Genomic DNA, 23750 nt, shown 5'->3' with positions numbered 1-23750 from the left:
TGTCCCAGACATCTTTAAGACGTCTTATATCCCGATTTTGGACAAGGTGCTGTCTGGGAAAGATATTATTCGAGGTACGACGGCAAAATTCACTTTGCTTCATCGCTTCTAAAGTCTTTTGCGACGAGCCGCGTGTAATGAGTGCGTAAATAATTGTATAATGTAAAACAATTTCTGATTGGCGCAAAGAGAAGGGAAATTACGAGCGCGCGTAAAAAGCGATGATTTATAGTTTCGAGTCTGATGAACAATAAACGATGAAGTATGCAGAGATTTTCCCCTCGGTATAGGGAGATGAGTTTGATAACTAATGTAACGTTGTTGACACAGGGGAAAACTTCTCCCGGGCAATAAATGAGACTTGTTCAAGATAGAAAGACGACTCGAGGTAAGAACCGTGGTTAACAAGTCTCGGACTCGATTAACGATATAATTATTATGTAAAGTTGAGAGCGCGTGCTCTCCTTCGTGAAGATATCAGTCTTCGCGAATAATAAATACTACTAAACTCAGTCGGCGCGTTCTTGCAAAATCTCTGAAAAAATAAAAAAAAATGTAATACGTTTCGACGCGACACATGGAGATTCATTCGTCAGACGACTGCGTTAGGGAATTGATCGATAAAAGGCTTTCAGCGCATCAAGATTACTTTTATTTATGGATCCTTTGTCTTCGATTTTTAATACAGTTAAAACTAATGCAAATTCAAATTGAAACGTCTCACGAAAGTGTCTTCTCGTAAAACCTCCGCGTCTAGAACCTTCGTCATTACCTAGGTTAAAGCTTGAACAAAAAAGGAGCAAAGGAGAGTAACGCGGTTGTCAGGGCGGAAGTTGTGGGGAGGTGTACGTTGTTCTGTAATTATATATAATATACATTAATTGTAAAATCGGTCTTGTAATTTACGTATATATCTAATTAAAGAGCAACGTATCCTTACAACTCCCGCACTAACAACCGCGTTATTCTTCCTACCCCTTATTTGGCTTAAATTTTATATTCTACTATCGAAAGTCTAAGAAAATTTTACTATAACGTTATTACGTCGGCTCCTAATCGCTTCGTCTTTCCTGGCTTCGAGGTGACACTATCGAAAAGTTTTGTCGCGAAACGCGGACGCGAGAGATTTTTTCCAACTGGCAATTCTTTCAAATGATTAAATATCTTCGAGCCGTTCGACTCTCCCCTCCCTATGCAAAAGGAAACGAAGAGATTCAGATGCAGCACAATGATCGGAATATGTGGTTATTGCGAATACGCCGCCCCAGTGTACGTCGCTTCGTCCTCATCCCTCGCTCGTCGGGAGGGGTCGCGCTTCGTTTCGAGTAGATCGCTGCGATTCAGGATTCGACTATACGATATACAACATAACAATTAGCATTAGCAGCAGCGGTAGTTGTAACGGTAATAGTCGTAGTAGTAATAGTAATAATATGATAGTAGTAATAGTAGTAGTACCCTATGAAAAAAAAAGAGAAAAAGATACATAGAAAAACATGGTGTTGGTACAATATATCTATACACACTAACTTCTTATCACATTTTCTCGTTTTCTCCACTTTTCTCCATACGCAACGCGCCTCGTGTGATATATCGTACAAGACATAACGTTAGGAAGAGAATCGAGACGAGGGGAGGACGGTGGGCAGGAGAGGACGAGAATGGATGGACTCCGCTGAATTATTAACACGGAATTATTAACGCTTCGAGCCCCTTCGTCGACCCGTATTCGTATACCCTATCCGTCCGCACGCGTAACTGTTTCAGCCGACGCGAGGCGAAATCGCGGACGAACGTGGAATTGGGATCGCCACTGTATCGCCCCAGACAACACGCATGTCTTAAATCGGGAGATAAGACGTCTTTAAGACATCATTTTAGGCTGCGGTCCAGATGACGTTTCAAACGCTACAGAGCATTCGTAGCGGCACTATGGATGGTCCACTTGGCGCTTCAAATGGCTCTGAGCAGATATAACACGTCATCAATGACGTCATTGTTTTCGATCTCGTTTCGCTCCAACTGCCTCACCTCAGGAGGTGGGTTAGCGGGAGCGTTCAAGATATATGGCGGAAAATATAATATTTTCACAGGCACACGGCGACCGTTAACATTCGCGAACTGGTGGCGAGCGTGTTCGGACGTGTTTCGTGGCGGAGGTGCCAGGAAAAAAACTGAAGAAGAAGGCGACCTTAGCTGCGACTCGCTGCGGGTCCGTATTTTATTTATTATAAATTTTTAAGAGCAAAAATGCAAAATCGGGTTCTGTAGCTGACTGCATTATTATATAAAGAGTATATAAAAAAAATTCACGATCTATGTAACTTATTTTATGAGAAATCTTGTTATTACGAATCCATAATTCGTAATAACAAGATTTCTCATAAAATAAGTTACATAGATTCGTAAATTTTTTTTTATATACTCTTTATATATAATAATGTAGTCAGCTACAGAGCCCGAATTTGCATTTTTGCTCTTAAAAATTTATAATAAATAAAATACGGAGTTAAAGTGCAGTTTAACGTGCACTTAGTGCATACAGTGCACCTAAGTTTGCCTGGGTCTCCTGCCGACCCTTAAGGAATAAATAAGTATATTAGGTTAATAAGATGATATTTTGTTATAGATTAAGAAATCTATACGGCGCTACAAGTGCTACAATCTGGTCCATTTACGTAGCAACTGCAACATTCGTAACTTAAGTGGACCAATCGGAGCGTAGCGTTTGGAGCGTAGCGTTCATAACATTTAGAAACATCAACTGGACCGCAGCGACGTCTCCAAGACATCATATCTCTCAATTTGAGACATTATGTTCATTAGAGGATGCATTAACGGGAGCGGGGGGGGGAGGGATACGAATGCGGGAGCTCAGAGTAAACGCGCCTTTTCGCATGATATTCCTCTCTTCTTCATTCGAGCACACTTGCACGCACGTACCTCACTCGCTTTCCTTCCCCGTCCCCATCATCCTTCCTCTCCGCGTATTCGCACCACAAAATTTCGCATACGATCGACGATACAAGCACACAAACACATGCATACACCTGTTACAAACACGGAACATACACACGTTAGCAGAATGAAACCTCGGTAATGTTCACCGACGTTCGTTTTTTTGCGATTCGCCGGAAGAAGGGAAAAACGATGAGGTCGGTGAACATAACCGAGCGCGCGGTTAAATCGTTCGTCCTTAACGTTCTCGGTTAATATTGTTACCGTACAAAAGGGAAGGGCACAAGGGCTTGTCGCGGGGCGAGGAGAGGCCACGGGCTTGGTTTCGCGTACCTCTCATCTCCTTGGAACGCACGATTACGGTAACGGTAACGCTGAATCGCGGCGATCTATATATGTATGTATGTTATAATCAGTCACGCGCGCGCGCGTGATATTTTACTTGTACAGTACGCCCGATCGATGCCAATGAGATAGAAACGTTCCTCGGATACTCGCAATCGTGTTTCTTCGTCTTATCATCTAAACACAACCGAACAAATTGTCCCTAAAAACTAGACATTTTCCCCGCCTCCTCCTTGCGCGCCGATTGTACTACGTTCTGTATAATCGTTTAACTAGAGCTTTAACGAAATAATCACGATCTTGGTGTCCCACAGCTGTGCCGTAAATCGATGTGAGGTCGCTTCAGCGAGACCAAACAAGAGCGTCTCTCCGTAAGAATTCTTTCTCGGAAAATAACGAACTAGATTTGCACTTTGATGCTTGGCGACTATTTTTATCAACGGCTCGACTGGAGCGACAACACCCCGAGTAGAACACGAGCTACCTGCTACCATTGTGTCTCAGCGATGTCAGATACGCGAAATTTTTATAGCGGCCGTACTCGTTGGCTTATCCCCGCAATCGCGCTTGATCCTCTCGACACTAACATGGAGCTACATTTCGTTTGTATCTTTTAAAAACGTCGTTTCTTTTTTTATTTTGTGCAAAAATTCGTGATATAGCTTTACACACATCAGTTTCTCGATTATCGATGCATCCGGTTTATGTACATGTTTTGCGACTTATACAAAAAAATATTCTACATTTATACAAACCCGTATTCGGCCTCCGATGGAGCAGGACACGGTAATAATAGCGCGGAATCATATTAACTCTCGTGACTGCCTCGTGAAAATCGAACAATAATCTGGCCAAGTCAATTTCATTAACAGACAATTTACATAAGTCACCGAGATCGACTTATGCAACATTAAACAAATTTAAAAGCTTTAAGAAGTCACAAGGAACGCACGTAAATTTACAAATAGTACATATATATATATATACACACTATTATGGTTGAGAAAAATTTATATACAGTACCCTCCATAAGTTTGGAAACACTCTATAACAGATGCCGTACGTGCGACTATTTACAGGTAGATAATCACACGGCAGCGATCTGTGCAGATTTTTGGTATGAATATATCGTAAGACGTTCAAATGATGATATATATTTCCACCTGGGACACTTGCAACACTTGTACATGCCGAAAATATGTCAGATGATCATTTCGCGACACCGAAGTGCTCGGAGTTGAATTTGTTGAACAGCGAATCACAAGTCACAGGTGCACCTTTGGGAAGTTCTCCAGCAAGAATAGAAACGTATCTCGACTGAACTCCGAAAGTTGATCCACCGTATGCCGAGAATATGCAAGGCAGTCATTAAGGCAAAAGGTGTGGTTACTTTGAGGAATGTAAAATTTAATAGAAATTCTTTATTTTAAAAGCCTGTCGGATAACGTATGTATGTATGCATACCTTCATTTTAGTTTTCTTTAGTTAAATAAACACTTACAAAGCAAAATATATTGATTTTATTATCTACTATTTCCTGTATATTGCATTTTATAGTGTTTCCAAACTTATGGAGGGTACTGTATATATATATATATATATATAATATGTGTGTGTGTGTGTGTGTGTGTGTGTGTGTGTGTGTGTGTGTGTGTGTATGACATATACGGAATACTACAATTCTTGATATATCGTCGCAGTCTTCCGTTACGACGCGTCTTTGCATTTCGTTACTATCTGACAAAAGCCGCTGCCGCCTTTCGCGAAACGATTTACAAATTATAACTCACGCTACCAAACTTCGACGAATACTTGCTTGCTTTACTCGTACCCCGAAGTGCCTTGTTGTTTATACCCGCGAATAGCATTAACGCGGTTCGAATTCGAAGGAAGCAAAGCTGGCCGGCTCGACCACGCATTAAAAACTCTAAGTGTTGCCCGAAGTATGCTCACGTTGTTACGTATATTGCAAACAACTGCGAGAATCCATCATCGAAACCGCGTACTGTACATTTGCGATTCGCCACGGAAGAAAAATAAGGGGAAAAAAATAATAGAAACAATCGGGTTTCGTCATCCCACGCGCAGAGAAGAATTCCACGCGAGGGGTTTGGCGATCTTTAAGCATCGTTACTCTCCTTGACATCGCTGTTGACGGGTGTTCTCTCCAGACAGAATTGCCCTCTCCCTGATTGCGACAGACAAGTTGTAGGGACCGCCGAGTCTCCTGAGAATCCTGCGCACCGCAATGCGAGGAGGGTTGTTGCTTCTGTTGCCAGCCACGTCTCGTTATTCCTAATTTCGCCGGAACGTCGACATTTCCGTTCTTGACACGTACCGCGGGGACCAACGAGTTGCTCCCTCCTTATCCTTTCGTCTCGTCTTTGTTTCATCCACTCGGCATAGAACGGTTCGCGGTCGTTTCCATCGCTACTTTCGCGGATGTCGCAACGGGACACCATCGACCGGTCACCACCCGCCGGTCGTCACTGATCTTCGCGACGCGACGCCGTGACACGTCGGAAAAGTCGGTCACCGTTCGCCAGATGGTCGCGCGATACCATACGCGAGTTCACTTCCGGCTAACGGGTGGGAAAGCGCCGTGCGGACGGCGGTAATCGCCAGTCGCTCTTGACGAACGACACTGCTGGTTGTTATGATGACGACGAGTCCGCTATTGCTGGTGCTGATTCACTTGCTGTGTTGCACGCTTGCCCGCCTGACCATCAGGGTGGGTGGGGCGATTGCCGTCGCATTGGCGCTTCCAAAACAAAAGACACACAAAACAGCGACATTAGCGCGCCACCGTCTTCACCACATAAATGAGCTAAAGGTTCTCTCTTTTTCTCTCTTTTTCTTTTTTCTTTTCCGGCGCTCCTTCTCTCGTTCGTTACATCTAGCCTCCTCAGTTTCGCTCTTACCCGGCTTCCTTTGTCTACGATTTCATTATTCCTAATGTGAGATCGGATAATCGACTGGCGACTTAGCATGAAACAATGATGTTACAGGCAAATTGAATTAAATTAATTATTCTTCACGATAAAATGCAATGTAGTTTTAGAGAGGATAGTGAGGAAATGTTAATAGCAAGTCTCTAAAGAAACAAATTTGAAATATTCGTTGTTTCTTCCTCTCAACATGTTCCTCACCTCCGAAGACATGTCTTATCGTAAATCTGTTTCATCAATATTCGCGGTCGACAGCTCAAACGGAAATGTAATGCAAGAATCTTTCGTGTTTTTTGCGTTTCCCGCTAAATTACAACAATATCGCCAGGTTCTCTCGTTCGCGACGAGATTCTTAACGACATGAATGGGTTGACGGATACCGACAAGCTCGTGAGAAAGAATGAACTCGGAGAGAAGGCTCGCACGATGAAAGTTTCCCCCATGATCAGAGTTTTTCATGATCGGCGTCCTCTACCGTGGCACAGGAGAGAATTTCGTTCCCTCTTTGTCTACTTTTGTCATTTAGAATTAGTGCGATAGCTTTCGGTTACCTGAAAAAAGTCAACGAAAGAACATAAAGCGGAATTTTGGTAAATTTCGATACCGAATAGTTTTTGCGTGCCTATGCTTTAGTTAGATTGCAAAACGGATTGCAATATGTATCGGATGCTTAAGAAAAATTAGGAGCGTTAAAACGTGCATGTTTACATGCACAGTTATTCGAAAGAATGCCCCCACACAGCACACACTAAATTAACGTTAGTTAAAACATAAAGGTGCATCATTGTTTTAAAAAGATATTCCTTAAAGTGCATACGTTTTTGCGGTATCTTCTAAGTGCATACGTGGGTCTGTCACGTTCAACGCTATTTTTCTCTACCTTAAAGTATTTTAAAAAATCTAAAAAAATTCATGAAACATCTGTCTACATTGTAGTTGACGATTTTATAGTCATTTTGATAAACATCGTTTATTTAATATTTTCTGACAGGCTTGTAAGTTTTAGAGCAGATATCACTTTGGCTCAGACGCCGTAGACCCACGTATGCTTAAGGGATATCATTGATCTCAGCCAACACGTGAGAAATATATATCTGACTCTTAAAATGTAACCTTTGCGATAGATGTCAAATTTGCATTTTACTAGTTTACCTAAAACATAAAAAATCATAAGCATTCGATATTTATTATTCGTTCATTTGTACAAGTATTCAAATTTGCCTTACATAAATTTGATAATTAAAAAAAAAGAACGAGTTTGATTATATCCTGATATTTTTAAGCGAAACGTATTAATGAGAATACACAACGATAATATTGTCCGCCGGTTCTATAAATCAAGCCTACATTTCAAGACATTGGAAAAGTGGATTAACCAGTTACCAAGCGGAGTTGTGCAATAACCAACTGGCTCGTCTGACTATTCTCCGAGTCGTTACGCTCTTATTGCTACAGCTTAGCCTTACATATCTTGAAAGGCAAATGTGAAAGTCTTCTCTACATGGAAAGACATACTGCGCGTCCTAGAAAATATACTCCGCTTCTTATTTCTTTATAAATTTTACTAAAAACTGTTTAATTCGCATCTTAAGTTTCATATTTAATATTTTTTTTATGTATAAGACATCCATTATCTTATTATTAGTTTTGTACCGATATAATAGGATATAATAGGATAAATAAAATTTTTAATAAAAACTTTTAGTAAAATTTTTTAAAATTTACTAAATAGAGTAAGTTAAAATTTAAGAAAATTTTGAAAAATTTTTTAAGAATTTTACATATTAAAAAATAATACCAAAAATTATCTTCTTTTTTGTGCGATATCTGTGCTTGGGCATCCTAACAACATCAAGTACAATCGGACTTGAGTCTAACGATCAAAAGAATTATTCAAAAATTATTTGTTTGTCAAAATCACATGCGATAATCTCAAAATTATGTAGCCAATTCGGCTAACACAAACCACAGGCAATTAGAGATATATTCTCCAATATAGAAATTATATCTTGCGTTGCGTATTTTTTAATATTAGTTTGTTAATCATATTCTAATATAATTGATTAAAAATAACAATATAATAATTATATTGTGAGAGTGCAATTGATAGCAAGCAATAAGTAACTTTCGGATTTTCATTTGGAGAGAATGCTTGTATGTAACTCATCGATAGCTAAATGTGGATGTATTCGTGATGTTCTTCTCAATATTCATTTATGTGTTATCGGTGGCATGTATATAGGGTGTCTTCATCACTACATCATTGACATATTCTGATAATTTTGAAAACAATTCTTTGCTGCAAAAATATAACGAAACCATACTCTTCGAAGGTTGTCGTATTGTAACTTTAAATATCTTTATGACTAATATCTACGTTACGTGAAAAGTAATGTCTATCATCTATTTGCATTTCTGGAATTAAGTCCGCGAAAAAATAATTCATTTTTCAGTCGCTTGTAACTCGAAAAATCATTACATAGGACCACAAAAATTAAGTTTTTTTTATCGGAAAGAAGAACCACTATTTTTTATATATTTCGACGTGCTAAAACCGAATATGACCTTTAAAATAATGTAGCACGTAAAGTTTTTGTTATAACAGGCAAAAGAGGCTCAAAATTAAGCATTTTTCATATTCTACATAGGACTGTAATTAAATTTTCTTAGCTTAAAAACAATAATCTATATCTATATATATATATAAAGACAAATGTCCTGACAGTCACTGACTGACTCATCAACGCCCACCCCAAACCCCTAAACCTGGAAACATGAAATTCGGGTAGTGTATTCCTCTCATGACGTAAGCACCCACTAAGAAGGGATTTTTAGAAATTCGACCCCTAACGGGATGAAAAGGGGTAAAACGTGTTTCACGGATACCGTAGCGAAGCACGGGTGTATCAAGCTAGTCATGTATATGCTAGGTTATTTTAAAGATCATATTCGGTTTCAGCACGTCGAAATACATAAAAAATAGTGGTTCTTCTTTCCGGTAAAAAAAACTTTATTTTTTTTTCGTGATTCTGTGATCGTTCGTTCTAAGAAACGTGCCATTAATTAAAGAATAACGTGACGAGACATCTTGTATACAAAGTATGCACATTGAGAATTCTTTCCAAATGTCAAAACGTCTCTCTCTTCTCCAATCTCCATTTAATCTCAATAAACATAATTAATTAAAGTACCATGTCACGGTATTGCGACACCACCTTCCTACCAAAATTAAGCTTCCATTCAACTAACGCGTACCGATACATAAAACATGATCTAGCGTTTACACAAGCATAACACAAATTGCAATTTTAAAATCGGCTTCATCACGCATCGATGAATCGTGAAATTTGGCAAGAGTTATGAAAATATAGTAATGAAATTGAAAAATGGAGCTTACACCATTATTAATATATTGCAAATTTTCATACTTATTGTTAGTATCATAGCCATTATATATCGAGCCATGGAACTCGATATACAAATATAAATAGAATTAAAAACAGGCTTAGAATGCTACTTTCTCCCAAATGTGCAGTGTTCATGCAACCGAAAACGAGAGTGTAACAAGCTCTGAACTTTTACTGACGCAAGAAATTCTATGAAGTGAATAAATTTTTCCGATGAAGAGTAAAGTGCCCTTTAGGTTCTTGTTCTGGTTTTAAAAATTTTGTTCTGAGTTGTCCTAGTGGAGAACATGATAGTTTTAACGCGGGAAGCCTAGAACAAGATTTTTAACCAAGAAATTTGAATTTTTCCGATGAAGAGTAAAGTACCCTTTAGGTTCTTGTTCTGGTCTTAAAATTTTTGTTCTGAGTTGTTCTACGCGGTTATAAATATGTTCTAAATCGACAGTTTTGTAAGTCATTTTGTTTACGAATAAATGGCCAAAAACTGTTATTTCCCAAATTTATCCTTTTTCAATATCTCTTAAAGTTTTTGACCAATCAAACTAATACTTTGGAACAATGTTTAGAACAACTAGAACAACCTGGAACAACCTTCAAAAGTTCGATTTTCGAAAAATGGGGTGCCAGGTCAAAAAATCGTTTTTATTAATTTTCCGCAAACATTTTTATTTTAAAATTTTGATTTTCTGGAACAATTTAGAACAAGTCTAGAACAACCCGGAACAATTTTTAGAATTTCAAAATTTTAAAAATGAGTTGCTAACTTCACACAGGTCAAGGAAAGTCTTGCGTGTTCTAACGTCGAAAAACTTTCCTATTATCTACATAACTAGTATAACCGAAATAGTTCAACGTTTGTGAAAATAGCTAATTATCTGTGCAAGCTTACGTATTCTTTGTAAATGGATCCGCGGATTTCAGTAGAGCAAGTTATACCAGTCGTTTAGCGGCTTTAGTCGTTCTATATCGTGTAGCAACTCACTTGGACTTGGGCTGCATTTCTCCTGCAGCGGCTAGTAGCGTATCCCTACGGTGCAACCGCATGCTGACCCTTCGCTCTTGTCCACCCGCACCCGATGCTGAAAGAGAGCATCAGAAAAAAAACATAATGCATGAAAAACCGCAAGAGAAATTCAGCCAACATTCCTGTGTTTAACAACATTATGTATGTTTCTTTCGTATCGTCAACTCGCTGCCACCCTCTGCCCATTTCGCAGAACTCGCTTTTATGATCTTCGTATATATATATACGCAAAAGTATCCTACCGTCCTCTCGACACACACAGCAGGTTTCAAAGGTTTGTACACAAATCCAAAAGCAGTCATAAGGGAGTAACGACATTTGTTCAAAACAGTTTCTCAAAAAAATTCCAAAACCTCGGCTCTTTTCTAAACTCGCCGACAATATTTCAGTCAGTACATTCAATCGTGCAAGTAACTGATCGCCGAAGAAAAAAAAAACAGGAGGTAGGAAAAAGAAAACAGTTGTAGGCAGAGAAGAGCACTCGTTACATTGCAAAGCACACGTTTTTCACAGTATTGTATTGTATGTTATACCCACCATGCGTCAACCTCCAATCTAAAACTATTTTCGAAAGATGACATAATGTATATCCAAGAACTGTAATGACCTAAACGAGTGTGCTCTTTTATGCCCAAAATAAGGCCTGTACGTTTTCGCTGCACTTCTAAACTAGTGCAATAAGTTAGAATGAAAGAAATAGTATATTGTGCACCAAGGGGCGAAAGTAGCGTTTTTCAGACGAGTGTGAAGTTGAAAAAGCTTTCGCCCCGAGGTGCACACGATATTTTTCACAATACCTTTACGGAAAGTTCGACTTCCATGCCTAGAGAGAGGCGAGAGTGGTCAATTTCAAGCCAGGGCTTACTTTCCTCCCTAGGGTTACTTTCCGCCCGCTAAACAGGGAGAAAAGTTGTTACTTTCCTCCCTAGGGAGGAAAGTGGTTACTTTCCGCCCGCTATGCCGCCCTGGCGTGAAATTGGCCGCTTTCGCCCCTCTCTACAGGCATGGAAAGTCGAACTTTCCGTGGAGATGTTGTAAAAATATATTTGTTTCATTCTAACTTATTGCACTAGCTCAGAAGTGCAGCAAAAACGAACAGGCTTATAGTGTCGCAGCATTACAAAATTATAGTCGTTTGGCTGCCGTATCTAATCTTCATTATCGAGGTATCTAGATATGCGATATTTTTGTTTGTATTTATATACACCGAATTTTAAATACATTTAACGCAAGCAATGATAATAATATATAAACTTAGATTTTAGAAATTAAGATACTATTCTATATAAATTCACGCAGGCTGATATAATCCAATATACTTAAGAAATTATAAGTTATGGTTTTAAGTGACTTTGAAGCATATGTTTGATTACAATGTTTTACTTTGTATTTGTTACTTGAGTACGTTACCTTCAATTTTACTGAATCTTATCGTCAATTTTTATCTACTGTCGCAATCTTTCGAAACAACAATAGTGATAAACGAAGTAAGGTAAGCCTAAAAAATCGAGTGTTGCTTTTATCGTACGTAGAATCGTCAGATTGATGCGTCATATTCATGTTTCGAAAATGTCATACAATTAAAAATGACTCGACATCAATCGGGCGACACGGGAAACAATGGATAATCTTTCACTCTTGGCAATTGAAATGGAAAAATTATCATTACAATAAGAAAAAAAGAAAAGTAACAAAATGAGGAAATGGCACGTTTTCGTGAAGATAGATGATGCGACAAATTCAAAAATTAGTAGAATAAAAGTAGAATTTTCTCTCATCTCTTCTCTTTCGCCGACGTGTCTCGAGAATCGTTGAAATCTCCAAATTATTCGCGCTTGGGTTTTTCCATTCAAGCCAAGTGAGAAATAATTTTGACAAGGATAATCGACAATGTCGTGTGGTGAGATAAATAAAAAGAGACCAGTTCTTGAATGGAAAAACATTTATTTGCTACTTTTTCTTCATTATCATTATCATCATTATTATCATATCATCATCATCATCATCATCATCATCATCATCATCATCATCATCATCATCATCATCATCATCATCATCATCATCATCATCATCATCATCATCATCATCATCATCATCATCATCATCATCATCATCATCCATTATTACCAATAAAAAACAGGCTGATTACAGATAAGTATACGATATGAAGATATGCTAAACGAGTGAAGAAAAACAGGGAGAATGGACGATAAAGACAACGTCTGGTGGTGATCTAGTGCGTAGGAAGAAGTTGGCAGTGTCGTTGCGAGATATTAATAAATCTCATTCGATCATTACGCCTAATGAGAACCAAAGTTTCCTTCGAGATTACAAAGATCATGGACAAGTAGCAAAACTAGACTTTATCATCCCTATCTAAGCTTTGGTAACCTTTTCACGTCTCTAGACGCTCCTCCTGTGGCATACATACAATATTATGATACATAGGGCATTTAATAAAAACAAAAAAGAAGTCGGGTTATTGAATTGCGAAGGCTCATCGATTTGTTAACCGTCAGACTACTTCTTCCATTTCACCAGAATGTTATCGTTAAACGTATTAAAGACTAATACCATACGCTTAATTAATTACTGAGTAAGCACGTTGGTCGAAGCTTCACAATCGTTGCAGAATACAATTGATAAATGATGAAAATGTCAATGACTAAAATAAAGGAACACATCGTTTTTTCTTTTTAACTGCTAATTATAATTAACAACACGTTCAATGCGATCGAAACAAGTAGCGCGATGATTTCTGTTAACGATATCGAACGCAGTTTCATGCTTATTCTCCTAACGAATTATGAGAAAATATTTAACACTCCATACTTGGAATTTGATGATTAATGATAGCAACAGATCGCAAAGATTCTATTTTAGATATAATAAAAAATCAGTCATGGGACCTCTAATCAAGTATGAAAATAATCAACAGTCTTTAGATCATTTTTCATTGCTTGTATAGTGAGAGGCTATGTATATGTATAAAACAGTATATATTTTTTTTTTGTTCAATATGCATGTATTGTAAAAATAGTAGTCGCATATGTTATTGATTGCTGTTTTTAACATAAGCTGCATTCCGATATTCACTGTCAGTATTGAAAATCTATATTTTTCTGTATTTTACGTCACGTATACTATAGATTTTCAGTACTGACAGTAAATATCAGAATGCAGCCATAATATACACGATGATTATTATAAGTGAGTTTAGTTGATAAACATTTGGCTTTTACCGTTGTATGTTCTTAAAACAATGTAGAATCAATGCAAGAATGTAGGATCAGTCGACAAAGGATCAGCTCGTTAATCTCTATCTCTTTATTTTATAAATATATAAAGAGGGAAGAACGTAATCTAATCAGAGCTTGAAAGGAACTGTAACAGATCGATTTTTATCGCATGATCGTGCAGCATCGTAGATGTGACAAGATACCGCAATTATTTATACGGAAAGCGATTGTACGATATTACGTATCCAAGTTAAAACTGACGTCCTTCTACATAAACGAAAAAGAACATACATTCTACATATAACATTAATTTTCCTATATGTATTACAGAACAGCATCGTACAATTTTAAATATCAAATAAAAGAATATAAAAAAAAGAGAGAGGAAAAGTTTAGAGAGCGAATCAAATATTATATTATAAAAATAGTCATCTACGACACTGCGAACAAACTTTGAACAAGTATTATCAGTCTATTAACTTTCGGTCAGTCTAAACAATAAAAAGATCATTAGGGCATAAAAATAAATAAGTTATGAGAAATCATTAGAGCCCTATATTCCTATGTTTTTTAACACCATTCTTTATAAACTGCGCTGCACGCAATCCGTTTCGTTTTGCTATCATCTTAAAACCGAATCAATTTCGCTAGATAGTAAATTCTTGATGATCTGAGAATACATGATCCAAAAGGAACAAGATGCGCCGAAACGTTACACGGCAATAAAATCTACTAAAGTATTCATAAAAAAAAGAAAAAAGTAAATTTGTGTGTATGTAGCGACAAACGTATCATCGTAAAAGAAATCAACTATAAAAGACACTTTCGATGTGTATACAACCGCGATAAATGTTTAAAATAATTTTAAATAAAATAATGTTTATTAAAATAATTTAAATATTTCCGTGCAAATAAAATTCTTATTCTTTTTTCATCTTTTGTCCATCATTATATCTTAGCTTCAACTGCAATTGCATATGTGGTTGCTAAAAAAAAAAGGTATATATTTATATAGTCATATCTCGCTTGACGCGTTAGTATACATTTCGTAAAGTCATTAAAGTCATTCAAGTGAAGTTATTTAAGTGAATCAACGTTAAATGGGATATTTTAACGTGGAAAGAGTAGGAGTAAATTTCAGAGACGCGAATTTTGAACTTAAAATCTATAAATTCCATTTCTACGTACAACATATTACTCAAGACAAAACTAATTATAATATTACAACGGGATAATGTTCTAAGAGGTAACGTAAAGCGAGGTATGACTGTACTGCAATTGCATCTCTGTTTATGTTAAAATATATTAATTACTGTAATTTGACATGTAGATGCTTATCAACTGTTATCATAGAGTAGAACCTAGACAATAGAGAAAGACGAAACAAATCAATTTTGTCATTATAATAATATCATATGCGGCAAGAGTACGCGCATTAAAATTTTGCGGCACGCTTCTCAAGAGTTAACAAGCGCATCGATCCTGTGCGAGGCCACAAGTATATAAAATTATCAAGTCTAATATATGCTTACACGTACGCTATGTATGCATGGTAAAAAAATCGTGCTCGCTTGAGACATTTTGCATCAGCTATTACAATCCGATCTAATTGGTTTCACTCTTATTTAGGGTTTAAGGCAATCTTATTCGTTTAAAAGTGACCAAGATTTCAATATGATTATTTGCATTAGTAATTCGACAGTGTAAAAAATACAAATGTATCCATTATAAATATTATTATACAGTATTATATGAAAATGTGTGTGTGAATGTGTATGTGTGTGTGTGTGTGTGTGTGTGTGTGTGTGCGCGCGCGCGCGTGCGTGCGTGCGTGCGTGCGTGCGCGCGCACATGTGAGTGAGTAGGTGAGTGAGTGAGTGTGTGTAGTGTATATGTATATGATATGTATGCATATGTATATATTGCGCAAAATATCCAGTATGAAAATTACTTTTTCGTAGAAAATATTTTACTTCTAGAGTGACTATCGAAATCTTGGCATAGTTCTACGCACGAGAATATATGAGAGATCGCTCGGTACGTGATGTAAGAGGCTGCGTTTGTTTTTTTCAGAGATCCCAAAAGATCTGCTTTTAAATGCAAATACAAACGAAAATGTCGAGAAGGATACCCTTAAGAATATCTAGGTTACCCTGCGGTTTACCATGAGCCAGAGAATCACTGGAATTCGTACCGTGGCTTAGTGCGTCCAGATCGTCTCTGGTTATCCATTCTATATAGCGTTCATGTTTCTCCGCTTCGATAGCGTTCTCCAGAGATTGCAAACCGTCCATACGACCTACGTGTTGCAGATTCTGTAAGTACAGTCTGCCAAGTTGGCTAATAGAGTATCCGATCTCTAAGCTGTCTTTATTGCCGCTCATAGTCTCCTGCGTGGCGACACTCGCCACAGGATCCAGAAATCTCGATTGCACCAGTTCGGCAGCATTAGTAGGACTATCGGATCGCATTGATGACGGTTTGCTCGCGCCCAGATTATTCTGTCTTATATTCCTTTCCGAGGTATTGATGTTTAAAAGATTATTCGAATTTGCTGCTACACGAAACATACTCTCCTCGAGCTGCGCGTCTTTGGGACAACCGATAGATTTTTGTACAATGATATTGTCTGCCTCAGCAAAAGAACCGAGATTAGGTTGGACGGGAGCACGATTAGATAGCGCGCTTGGTGCACGTTCAAAAAAATCAACGTCCTTCTGGTGCTTCTGTAAAAAATATTCGCACTTCTCCTGATCAGTCTGAGGATACTGGCTGTTGATCGGGCACTCTTCTCGTTTCAAGAGGTCCTGACGTTTCTCGCGCTCCCTGGGTAAAAAATGCAGACTTCTACCGACTCGTTGGAAGAAACTGGGCCGCTTGCGCGCTTTGCTTGCTGCTATTAATTCGACGGACTTTTTCGTCGAATCGAGACTCCTCTGTTTACCGTGAAAGAAGGTTTTCGGCCGTTCTTCCGGCAGAAGATCCAGACTCTTACAATCAGCGGTGGGTAGATCAACGCTCCTCTCGAGCGATTCTAAGCTCCTATGCGTTTTTTCCTTGTTACGAAAAGAGAAATTTCTGCGCTTGTTAGTGAAAACTTCCTGCAACAACTCGCTACTGCTCTTCTTAAAAATCTCACCCTCCTTCTCGAGGAATTCGATGTTTCCCGAATCGCGACGCGTCTCGTAAGCCGTAGTGAGACGTCGCGCACCGCCTATTGTTGAACCCTTGAGCTTTTTGTCTCCGTTGTGGTCGCCATAGTCCTTCTCTTTATCCGGGCCACCAAAGCAATTCATCGAGCCGCCTGAGATCGCCGCGGCGTCATCCCTGTCATCCGTCACCCGGCGAATGCAGTTTGAACCACCTGTCCCTAGATCCTCAAACATCACGACCTCGCGATCTATGTCTTTCTCAGTTTTATGCCCATGAAAAAAATAACTCTGCTTATCGAGCTGACGGGACGCCGTGTTCGGACTCCTCTCGCGCGTTCTACTCATCATCGGCTCATAATAGTCACGCGACGTAGTCGCGGGATTTAAATCGGCAGTACGATTGGGGCCTAATTCGCGGCTACGTCCTAAATTGAGACTGGTCAGGTCTAGAGAAGCCGCTACGTCTGGCGGTGGTGGCGGCGCCGCTCTACTACCCGGCATGATCGACTTGAATGTACTGAATTGACATGGATTTGCCACGCGTGTCGCGGTGACGGCAGCAGCAACGGTCTCATTGCAGCCAGGCGCGGGCTGTTGCGAGTGTCCGACTGTCACATTGCGTTGCATTTTTCGTTCGGCAATAGTAAAATTCTGTTGGCTTGCGCAGAATTGTTGGTAGAATTGTATTTTACCTTGAAGATCACTCTTGTCCTGATTGTCCTGGTCGCCACGAGTCTCCATCTCGCGTTTCTGCCGGATCGCTCGCAGACTAGCGTTCGGTCCAAGCGTCGGGCCTACCGTCGCCACGGACGCGTTTGGCAAACATTGCCGCGTGTAGGGTCTGAAATCGAAAAGAAATGTAAACTTTAAAACAATAAACAATGATAATAACTGCATAAATGGAATACACTATGCATCATAAGAACACAAATTGTATAACATTAAATAAAATATGTATCAATGGAATAGAAGATTGCGAGACAATTTAGCAGGATTTGAAAAGGTGCAATTTTCTAGTCATATCTGAAAAGACTACATTTAACGGATTTGCCTTGAATGAAAATAGATATGTTGCAGGCATAATACAAAATCAGACATTTTACAAAAAGCCGGCATAACGAGAGTTTTAGATAAGAAATAAGAGGTTAGAAATGATTCTTGTACATAATATAATAAAAAAAATTTATAATATATGCGTGGGCGAGGGGTTCCGCCCTTCTCTCGCACAAAAAAAATAATCTAACTCCAAGTTATTTCTAAAAACAAAATAAAATTTGGTTGAAATAGGCTTGGAGTTAGATTAGTTTTTTATGCGGGGGAGGGGCACATCCCCTCCCCCGCCCATGTATCTGTCTATACACACATATCAGCAAATTACTTCTCTTAGCACTGATATAAACTCTTATATTTCTCAAACATTTAAGCAAAATCTGAATAATGCATTATATTATAAGTAGGTACACGCATGACATTACGCCAGCTTTTTGTAAAATGCCTAATTTTGCATTATGGCTGCAATAGATATATGTATATTAGATCGAATTAAGTAAAAAATTAAATACTAATGAAAAGAATTTCTGCGAAGTATATTTTATTATTCGTTATTGCTCAAAGCGACCGTTTCTCGATTCATTGCCCCAGACGCCAAAAATAGATCACGCTTGAGAGCAATGAAATGACCGTGCTATTTATAAACATGAAAAGACGGTATGGTATGAAGATGCCGTCACTAATGGGCTGTTAATTTAATGCCTAAAAATTTTTTTAGAAAAGTGGACGTCTTTTACAACGACTAAAAAAATCATTAACCAACCTCGATCGATGTTCCTGATCATTGTTGGTCCCGGAAGGCAGCGCCACATTAGACGGTTGCGAGTGCATGGGTGCTTGCTGCGCGGAGGGTAACGTCGGTTGTCTTGCATTACCAAACTTCAGCATATTCCAATCAAAAACATAGTCGTAGGTAAAACCCTGACCATGGAACAATGTCCGGAAAAGTTGTCGGAGATGCGAATAGTCCGGCCTCTCCTCGAAGCGTAAGTCTCGACAGTACCTTAAATACGACGCGAACTCCACTGGAATGATTAATAAAATGTTTCTTCAAACTTTATTATAAAGTCGAGAAATATGATAAATAAACACTCTACAAAATGTATATAATATTTTCACTGCAGTAATAAATTCTGTGGCTGATTTAGATGATGGCTTGTGAGCCAATTTTTTGTACGAATTTTGCTTGATAGAACTGTCAAGGCATCGATAATTTTTTAGTTATAAATGATTGAAAAAGAACTGTTACGAGCAAAATTTTGAAGAACCAAGTGGATTATAAAACTATATTAGTCGGTTCGTCTCTTTCAGATAAATTTTGAGAGATTTTAATTTAAGATATAGTTAATTATAAATATGGCACAACAAATTAAAAAGTTGCGGTAAATTTGCCTCAACATTTTCACTAAGAAAATTAAATTCAAATTGACCAAAGAATCATTAAAAATAACATCCAAAGATTTTGAATTATTTCGTATATATAATGCATGATTATTCATAAAGACTTACCAGGATAACCCTTGCAAAGCTCTTCTACAGGAGTGGACATTTTCTTCTCGGAAATGCGCTCGTACTTTTGTCTCTTGGTTGCCGCTTTTAATCCCTGCCAAGGTAGACTACCCCTATTAAAGTACATGAGAACATAGCCCAGAGATTCAAGATCGTCTCGACGCGATTGCTCAATCCCCAAATGCGTATTTATACTTGCGTATCTATGAGTATCATAGTGAACGAATTAGTCAAAATGGTATTACAATATTGCTGGATATAATATCATAGCTATCGATATAGCCAACCTGGCAGTTCCCGTCAGATTCTTGTTTTCTCGATAGGGTATGTGCTTGTGTGTGCGCCCGTCGCGATACTTTTTAGCCAATCCAAAATCTATAATGTAGACAAGGTTCCCCTTCTTTCCCAGACCCATCAGAAAGTTGTCTGGCTTAATATCACGATGAATAAAGTTGCGACTGTGAATGTAATCTGTTCTACTTATCTGCAGAATAAAGAAGTTAAAGCACTGTTATTATAACTGTACACTGTGTTTCATGTGCATGCTTCATGCTTCAAAGATTATATGCAGAGATATAAATAAACTGTTTATTCAATATCTTGCTCGTTATTGTATGTATTGTACAATACTTGCTAAATTAATATTATTATTATTCCTTTTGTGAACTATGGATATTTTTTCTAAGTCCACAAGGGTGCAATGTTTTGTAAGCTAAAACTAACCAATCCTGTATCCCTTGTTATTTTTAATCAACATTTTCAATAGCATTTAAAAATGTGTTTAATGTAATTACATAAATAAATATATATATATGCACACATGTATAATTACATTAAACGTTATAATTATTTAAACATTTAGAACTATAAAAAATGTTGATATTATATGTGTTAACTCTTTTATAACTGTATAATATAATAGTTAAAACAATGTTTAAACAATCTTCAAAAAAAGTTTATTTAAAAATATGAATGATTTTTGGCAGGAATGGCATATTTTCCTGCAAAATGAAGTAATAAATACTTGAATGTAATCACAATATGAACTTTGAACACATGGCAAGGTATTTGGCGAACACCCTGCGTATATATATAGATACATATATGTATATATATATATATATATATATATATATATATATATATATATTGACTGAGATCCATATAAGAAGCTGGAAGTTATCTGTTTAGCCTTTTATCTCAGAGTGTAACCATGGATATAACATAAATAGAATCCTGTCTTGCGATGCATAACAGTGAAATAATTATATAAAGAGATTCTAACAAGATAAAATACAGTTTTATAAATCAAAATACCTGTTAAATTAATCATATAATAATAGAGATTTGAAAAAAGTTGTAAAAATCGTAGAAACATGGTATATTGTTCTAACATTAATATATTTTATTTTGATTAACAAAATAATCATTGATTTGTTATTTATATATAACATCTAGATAAGATAAATTTTTATAATAGAAGGAATATTTATTTACCAATTGATCGGCAAGGAGCAGGACCGTTTTCAGAGAAAAACGCCTTGAACAAAAATTAAATAAGTCTTCCAGTGATGGTCCAAGTAATTCCATCACCATCACGTTATAGTCACCTTCTGAACCACACCATTTTATGGTTGGTATTCCAACTAAAATATCAAAAATAAGATTACTATGATAATGCGTAATGCACGTTGTAAGACTTAATAATTACAATAATTTGAAATTAGAATAAAGGATATTTCTTCGTAGTCTTTTTCTTTAAGAAGTTATTGTCAATTTTCATCAATTGATCAATCAACTAATTGTTAGAACAATTAAGCAAATGTTTTTCTCAATAGGGAGTTTTTGCAATATCGTCTTTCAGATACCGTAACCGTATCTGAATTGTTCAGATACATTCACTATGGAAGCTTTCAAACAAGCGACACAAGTCGACACAAGTATCGTTTTATCTTTGTTACTCATTACCAAAAAAGAAAGATAGAACGATGCTTGTGTCGACTTGTGTCGCTTGCTGGAAAGCTCCCTATGTATCTGAACAATTGAGATACGGTTACCGTATCTGAAAGACGGTATTGCAAAAACTCCCTATTGTCATTAAATAGCTAAATTTATTTATTTCAATATGCTAATGTTAGGAAGAGGCACGCAAACAAGTACATAGATATGAGATACACATCCGCGTGTCATATTGGTGTGAAAGAAAAAAGATATTGGATCAGCTATCAAACAAACGAGAATGCTCCGAATACACAGCTCCCAGTATATTGAATAAACATTCAGTTGATATGCATAGAAATATTGATTTACTTACCGCCTCCTTGCATCATCTTGTAAAACTTGGACTCTATGTGCAGCTGTGGATGTCGCGTTTTTATGCATTCTAATTTGATAGCGACTTCCTCGCCCGTAGAAATATTGGTACCTGCGAATAAAGGAATAGATCCAGAGAGCTCGTTTACGCACACACATCCACGCGATATAAAGTAAGAAAGAAGACAAAGAAGACGAGAGCGAAGGAAGGGAAGAGACGAAAATAACGGGATGAGAGGAGAAAGAAAGGAAAGTGGAAATAATGTACGAGTTGGCGCGCAGTTTCACGCTCTCCTGCGCGGAATATACGAGATTCACTGTGTACGGACGAGAGGACGGGATCAGAGGGTGGGGAGGGAATGAAGGGGAGGGGCAGACGGCATCGAGCTCGACGAGGAAAACTCGCGCGGGCATGCGGCTGACGAACGGCAGAGACGGGGAAGGAGGAGGGAAGGGGGGACTTACCTAGGTAAATGTCGCCAAAGGAGCCGCTCCCGATTTTCCGTCCTAGCCGGTACTTGTTACCAACACGTAGCTCCATCGTACACAAGCCCGCGCGGCGTATCCTGATGGAAGTATCACGATCGCGGTTACGGTCACGGCGGCGAGGCGACTAATACACACACCAACAACCCAGCGTAGGGTAAGCAGCGCGGTGCAGCAGCAGCAGCAGCTGACCCGACGTGAGCGTGGAGTGATGCGATGCTCGCTCTCGCGCGACGACGGGGCGGCGCGTGCAGGACTGGCTTCGTGGTTTCGTACGCTCGCGTTACTGGCTCGACGGCAGTAATACCTCCATGCCCGTCGCACAGGAACCCGGACTGATCGATCTCGAACCTACGGGCATTTCTTCGTGGCTAGTCGCGATGAAACAGAACAGCGCACCTTACGATGGCGGTCGCGCTGATGGCGGAGGCCAGCGGAGGCGCTGTGCTCGCGCTTGTCCGTCGCTTTCCGCCGTTGTGTTTACGGCGCTGCTGCTAGGTAGAGATTAGAGATCCTCAAGTAAGAGATTGGACACCGTCGACCGTCCGCCATGTTGTTCAGGACACCTATGGCGCGCTTTCCAAAAATGTTTAAATCAATTTAGTATCTATATAGTTTATTAACGTACAGAAAATAAATTTAACTAAAAATTCATATATATTTATATTAATAGTTTAAAGAAAATCTGATTTTTGGAAAAATTTAAAAATAAACACGTCATAATGGTGTGTTTAAACAGTAGCGCGGAATATATAACCACTATCAAAATTCTTTATCCTCCTATTTATATTTTTAAATTACAGGAATTTCATACATAATAATAATACAATGTTTGTATCCGTAGAAACAATAAAATAATCTCAAGTAATATATGTATGCACTATAAGTTGGAAGTTAGCATTACAAATGTATTATACATGTACATACATATATCAAATTAAAAAAATAATTAAGAGGCTTTATATAATAAACATATTAATATTATAAAAATTTATTTCATTTTAATATTTGAGAATTGTAAATATTTTACGATACTATTAATAACTATGATAAAGATCAAATCTCAAATGCTTCAAAATATTCTTCTTCTTTCTTTATTTTTTAATAGAAAAAAGAAGCAAAAGCATTTAAAACATTGATAGAAAACATTAGTTAGATTATATCTTATATGTACATATATTTAATTAACCAACTAATTTCTTAAACTGTAAGTACTAGCCTCTTCAAAATTCTTGTTTATTTTTTAATAAAAGAACTTTTATTACTTGCTATAAATTATTATGTTAGCGTAAAGCTGGTATCATACAATTAAATGAACG

At 37.8% G+C, this 23750-nt stretch overlaps 1 protein-coding gene across 3 annotated transcripts; it reads right to left on the bottom strand.

The window, feature by feature from the left end:
* Positions 1-629: 629 nt before the first annotated feature.
* Positions 630-22907, bottom strand: LOC139786704 (casein kinase I-like). 3 transcript variants are annotated; one of them, XM_071725823.1, is made up of 9 exons: positions 22411-22884; positions 21947-22057; positions 21130-21278; positions 19920-20116; positions 19633-19835; positions 18887-19148; positions 17766-17914; positions 10641-10737; positions 630-6064 (listed from the first exon to the last, which is right to left on the bottom strand). In XM_071725823.1, exons 1-9 carry the CDS (start codon positions 22484-22486, stop codon positions 5995-5997), a joined length of 1314 nt encoding a protein of 437 aa, XP_071581924.1. In that variant the 5' UTR covers positions 22487-22884; the 3' UTR covers positions 630-5994. The 3 variants fall into 3 exon arrangements, with proteins under 3 accessions (XP_071581924.1, XP_071581925.1, XP_071581923.1); XM_071725824.1 differs by having other exon boundaries at positions 630-6802; positions 22411-22883; XM_071725822.1 differs by lacking the exons at positions 630-6064; positions 10641-10737 and having other exon boundaries at positions 12607-17914; positions 22411-22907.
* Between the last annotated feature and the right edge of the window lie 843 nt (positions 22908-23750).

The sequence above is a fragment of the Temnothorax nylanderi genome, unplaced genomic scaffold (genome assembly GCF_030848795.1).
Source record: "Temnothorax nylanderi isolate EJ_2023f unplaced genomic scaffold, tnyl_v1.0 TNYL_tig1117_pilon, whole genome shotgun sequence".
NCBI classification, from domain to species: domain Eukaryota; kingdom Metazoa; phylum Arthropoda; class Insecta; order Hymenoptera; family Formicidae; genus Temnothorax; species Temnothorax nylanderi.
Note: the sequence above shows the minus strand (reverse complement) of the source record. Positions and strands in the feature narration are given on the sequence as shown.

Bases quoted from the DNA above. Each gene is read 5' to 3' on its own strand.
- LOC139786704 (XM_071725822.1), bottom strand. From the start codon at position 22,486: ATGGAGCTACGTGTTGGTAACAAGTACCGGCTAGGACGGAAAATCGGG. The intron at 22,058-22,410 runs GTAAGTCCCCCC...CTTTATTCGCAG, and splicing joins CTTTGGCGACATTTACCTAG to GTACCAATATTTCTACGGGC. The intron at 19,836-19,919 runs GTTGGCTATATC...TGATACTCATAG, and splicing joins AATCTGACGGGAACTGCCAG to ATACGCAAGTATAAATACGC.